Raw genomic sequence first — 5,244 nt, forward strand, 5'->3', positions numbered from 1 at the left:
TTTGATCCCCGGATGAATGTGATGAGCTCTGCTTTGAGATTTAATAACACATCCAGGCATGTGCTTCAAGCTCATGAGGAGCGGGGATCAGCGTGTGTGAAATAATACCAACAAGTGTGGAGATTAGAGGAGTCGTGCTTTGATTCGTTACATCTTATTGAATGACTGACGCAGTTTTCTACTCTGCAGACTCATTCACATCCAGCTCCTCATAATATGCACAGAGGTGTCTGTGTTTGTGTGCAAGTTTGCATGTGTATGTGAGAATGTGTGTGATGAAATCAGATCCAGCAAGAGGGTAATGGCTTTTACTCTTCATTAATGCTGCTTGTTTGTGAGTGACTGCCTCAGATTTCCCAAGGTGAACCATTCTTATCACCGCGGCTTCCCACTAGAGACGGCGACTCAAAGCCAGAGTGATTAATATGTACCCTCCGTTTTAAAAGGATAGCTCTGATTAATTGTCTTTAAGGTACAATGCTGCCTATTGGCTGTTTGTTTTGATAAACACCGGCGTCATTTGAATAAAATATTTTCTTCATTTTCCACGCCTGAGCTCCAGATTTCGTAACACCCCAGTTTGGGCTGTGAGGAGCTGATAAGATTATCGTTGGTCCATTGACAGGTTTCGTGTTGTTCATATAACCGATTGTTGCCTGGGAGCCGATGACCTGAAACCTGCCTAAAGCAATAAATCATTAAAAGCCTACCTGTGACTGTCATAGTAATAAATCAAACCTACCTGGATATAATGCATTGCACTCTATGTGTTTTGAATATGTCTAAAGAGCAAGTAATTTGACTCAGTTTACATCAGGTGCATAGTTTTCACAAGCCAGTCATGTGGTGGATTTATTGCAGTGAGCTGCTACGTACAAGAAAACAATGTGTGTAAAACCACCGTGATTGAATGCTTACTGACGAGTAGAGGAGATGCAAGAAATCCCCAAATTCCCTAACTTAATGCAGTAGGGGACCAGAGGGACTCAGCCATGTGGTCCAGCGGGTCCTGTCCTCTTAAACAATTCACACACATTTTCTTTTCCCAGCTGCGGATCTGTTTTGTTCCGCACTATTGCACGTAGCTGAGTCATTGTAAGTGCTCGCGTTTTTTCCTGAATGTGAAGTCAGCGGAGGCCGTTGACTCCTGGAACCGAGCAGTTTAACGAGATATCACCGGATTGTCTCCAAGGATTCATTTACTAAAAGAGACTGAAATGTGGTCAAATGCATACTGAGGGCGGTTGCTACTTCAGCTCACACTGTGAGTTAAGTGGCACTTCTCCGAACCCCATTTGGAGTTGCTCTTGATCAAAGGCATGGCACTCAGCCCCCACGAGTCCATGAGGGCATGAACCAACCAGCACAATGGAAAAATCCAAGGGCCATTAATTCTACCCAATTTACCTTTCGTTTGGGTTTCATTTGGCCCCTCTATAAATTCAGAGGCAGCCAGCAAGAGCAAATGAAAGAATCCTTGTTAGGCGATCATTACTCTGCTAATTGCTTTAGGAATGTGCCATGCACTTAAAGTCAAGGTCAGGGGGAGGGCGCCAAGATGTGAGGAGCTCTAATTTGAATGCTCTATTGGAGGAGGGGCAGTCATTTTAGTGCAGAGTGTGTGCTGGGGTCGAGGGAGTTAAGAGGTCAGGGATGAAAGAAATAGTGTAATTATGCTGGTAACTTCGACCGGAGATAGTGACAGTAGAGAGGTTGCGAACGCTGGATTCAAAGTAGGGGCAGTGTGCAGCCTCCAGTCGTGCTTTTTGTGCTGCAGAAAGGTCAAGGGTATTATATCATGTTTTATGCTCCCGAGCTTAAATCAAGCTCGTTCAATCTCAGCTCAAACCGTGATCTCTTTGGCACTGCCATCAATTGATGTCACAGTTTTGCATTTTTGCAGACATCAATTCACATCTTTTCACTTTTGTTTTTGCTTTTACATATATTGCGATGACCCACAATCAAAGCTGCCTCATCAATTCATGTCAGCCCTTCCTCTTCCTCCTCTCCTGCCCTTGCCTCAGGAGGACTGGCATTTGTCATGTGTGTGATTGTAACCCTGCCCGCTCTTGTGTCCTCTGCAGAGAGATGTTGGAATCGAGCTGGATAACCGTCTGGATGAGGGCGGCTACTGCTGCCAGTACTGTCGCCGTGGTTACCGCTTCTGCCGCCGCTACCACGAGCCCCTGGGTGGCTTCAACCCCTGGCCATACTACTACCAAGGAGGCCGGGTCATCTGTCAAATTGTCATGCCGTGCAACTGGTGGATCGCCCGCATGCTCGGGAGGATCTGAGGCGCTGAGCGTGCTGTCTGGTTTTGAATCTGTTTACGTTGTAGGTGCAAATTTTTCCTTTTGATAAATATTCAAGACCACTCGTGACACCAAAGCAGTCTATTGCAGGCAACTATTAGGTAGCACTTCTAGTCAGTGTGAGTCAGTGTAAACAGTCTAAATTATGTTTGAAGCATTTTGATTCCTTCTTAAAAAGCATTGGTTGTTTACAGGTGTCTAGTTTTCTCTCCTTGTTATTTGATCCTGTTCAATGAACGCATTTAGTTTGGAAACTGAGCCACCCTAAAAAAAACACACACACACAATCTGTCCTTACCTTACCTATTATGTCATACATTCATTTTTACTTGTATGTGTATACATATGAAAAGCTACAGCGAATACAATGCAACAGCAATTCACTATGTACTGTATGTAACCATCTGTGTGGTGCTATCACATTAAATGTGTAACAAGACATACACTTTATTAGGAAAATCATCTAGTGTAATTTAAAGCAACAGCATGTTCCATTATTGCATTATTATGTTTTCGCAGTTTTTGTTGACATCTGTTGTACTTTATGCTTATTATTGCCGTCCTGTCTGGTATTGTTGGTATGCTGGACTGCGTGACATTGAAAAGTGTTCTTATTAAAGTGGCAAAATTGTTATTAAATCACCACGTACCTCCAAATAGTGTAACCAAATGGGAGCTTGTGCGCCATTAATGCTTAGAGGTAATTTTTCCAATTTACAAATTTGATCTTTTTGTGCAGTTTTCCCAACACACTTATTAATATAATAAGCATGGATTGAAGCTAAACTTGTGTTTTCCCTTTTTCTTTGGCAATAACAATTAAAAGAATGTTAACTGTTGTTTCGCCTTTCAGTTCTGGCTGGTGATCATCTTTGTAGAGCAACACAATGCTCTTAAAGCCAAACAGGCTTCTTGTGAGAAGCACTTTAGTTAATTTTTGGAAACTAGAACTAATCAAAATGTGAAACGGTGTCTCAATATGTGACAGTGATACATGTTATGTGTAGCCCTGCATAAACTGGGACACCTGATAAGCCTATTTCTGAGTGAGGTAACACAGCTGATTGAGAACGTGGCCTCCAAATGAAAGTACTGAACTGGGCGTAGTAACAGTCTCTGGGTAAATGTTGTATTGAGTTTCTGCTAATGCAAACCAAACATTTCCTCCTGCTGCAGCATCGCATTAAAGCTGAGAAACACGAGCCATCTGGTATCACGATTTAGCTTAGCACTTATCAATTTATTCTTGACAAATCGTCTTCAAAACAAGACAATGGCTATTTTCAGCATTTTCCCCTACAGCGAATCAGTTTGAAGCACTGCAGGGAGTGAGCTGCAGGAAACAGGCTGCATACCTCCAACTTCTCAGCAAGGTAACCAACTTTCACTTAGTTGTTGGCAAACCCGTGCCATTTGCATGATTAAGCTGCTCGCACAATGATGGAAAAGACCAATTATTGCCTGATGTCTTTAAACAGCAGTTTGTCTTGTTGCCGGCCAGTTTCTGTGAACTGCAGTATTAAAATGCATTGGCTATTACCACCAACAACTACAGGTGTTATCTTAAATACTGTAATACTGAAAATGTAATGCAGTATATCGCACCTAGTAAACTGATTGTCTTTCCAATGTCAACAATAGATGTACGAGCTTCAAAAAGCCAAATGTATGGCAGAGCTTTTGTATAGGATTGCGTTAGATTGCACGGTTTTCGTGCTTAGTGAGTGTTTATGTCTGACTTTTTTTCATAGCCTTTATCTTTTTCCTGCTCACATACCTACAGATAAAAGTCCATTCTGTGCCCTGTACTCCTTTGGGCCCAAAGGACAAAGCACACAACAGTAAAACAAAAACATCAAGAGAAACACATCCATACACCAAATCACAAAAAATGAAGAAATACACAGTCAACAGGGAAAATGCTACCTAAAAAGTTGCTACATCAGAAGTGCTCTGCTCTGCTTGATTTGAATAAACAGCAACACTGCTGAAGAGATCAAATCAAGAGCTATTGTGTTGCTATTATGCAAGCGACTTGTGCCACCATACCAAATATATCCCAAGCGCTGATGCAGTGGCACGAACCAACTTCATAGATCCAAACACGGACGTACGCACAAAACCAACTTCAGAAAATTTGATTATGTGAGGATAATATTCACAGTTTAAAAATATTTAAGCAAAAAAAGAAAAAAAGCAAATTATTCCAGCACGCCAATACAGAAACACGAGTCTAACCGGCACTGAAAGTTCACGACTCGCTCTGCGTATTTTAGTCACTCTTTTCTCTGTTATTTGTATCATGTAAAACAAACATTGTTTAATTAAAGATTCACAGACCTCAGCAGTCGCTTCTCATGTGCTCACTGATGTGCTATCCTCCATTGTTTTCACCACTGTTGCAGTCTTCAAAATGCTTTAAATAGTGCGGCTGTTCAAACATTTTCTTATTTGCCGAGGCGATTTTAATCTCTAACGCCTCATCTCAGTGTGTCGAGCTGAAATAACTCTCATCTGCAACTAAGCAGGCGAGATAGGCATTTGTAATTGATGTTCTGTCATCACAATAACAAGGCGCATAAATGCCCAAGAGTATTCAAGCTATGTGAGGTACTCAGAAGTTAAACAGGGAGACAAAAATGGAACACTCGTGTTGTGGTAGTTTGCGTTGAAGCCCTCTGTATGTTTCTTTCTTTACTTGCTTTTTTCCAATTAAAATTTCATTGTACGAATAATCTCCGTTGTCCTATCATATGAAACAATGTGATTTCCTTGAAAGACACTTAATGCCCGGAGGGTGTTTGTCGGAAAGCTGATAGCAGTATGGGTTTTGAATCCAACTAATGCAATTGAAACAGGCAGGTCTCCTTCTCTACTCACCATTACTCCCATTCCTCATTAGCAGAATTTTTTAGCATCACATCTTGAC

General features: G+C 41.6%; 1 protein-coding gene across 1 annotated transcript in view; it reads left to right on the forward strand.

Annotated features, from left to right (window-relative positions):
- The window catches only part of tnmd (tenomodulin), a 69,382-nt gene extending 64,343 nt beyond the window's left edge, over window positions 1-5,039 (forward strand). The window contains exon 7 of the mRNA XM_086301296.1: window positions 2,088-5,039. Coding sequence (XP_086157422.1) covers window positions 2,088-2,297 — 210 coding nt within the window. The 3' untranslated portion in view covers window positions 2,298-5,039. The remainder of the gene's footprint in view (window positions 1-2,087) is intronic.
- The last annotated feature ends 205 nt before the right edge of the window (window positions 5,040-5,244 follow it).

This window comes from Aulonocara sp. 'chitande type north' Nkhata Bay, linkage group LG2 (genome assembly GCF_057382095.1).
Source record: "Aulonocara sp. 'chitande type north' Nkhata Bay isolate Kocher_YH1m ecotype deep benthic linkage group LG2, A_spYH_male_GT1.1, whole genome shotgun sequence".
Lineage (NCBI taxonomy): Eukaryota > Metazoa > Chordata > Actinopteri > Cichliformes > Cichlidae > Aulonocara > Aulonocara sp. 'chitande type north' Nkhata Bay.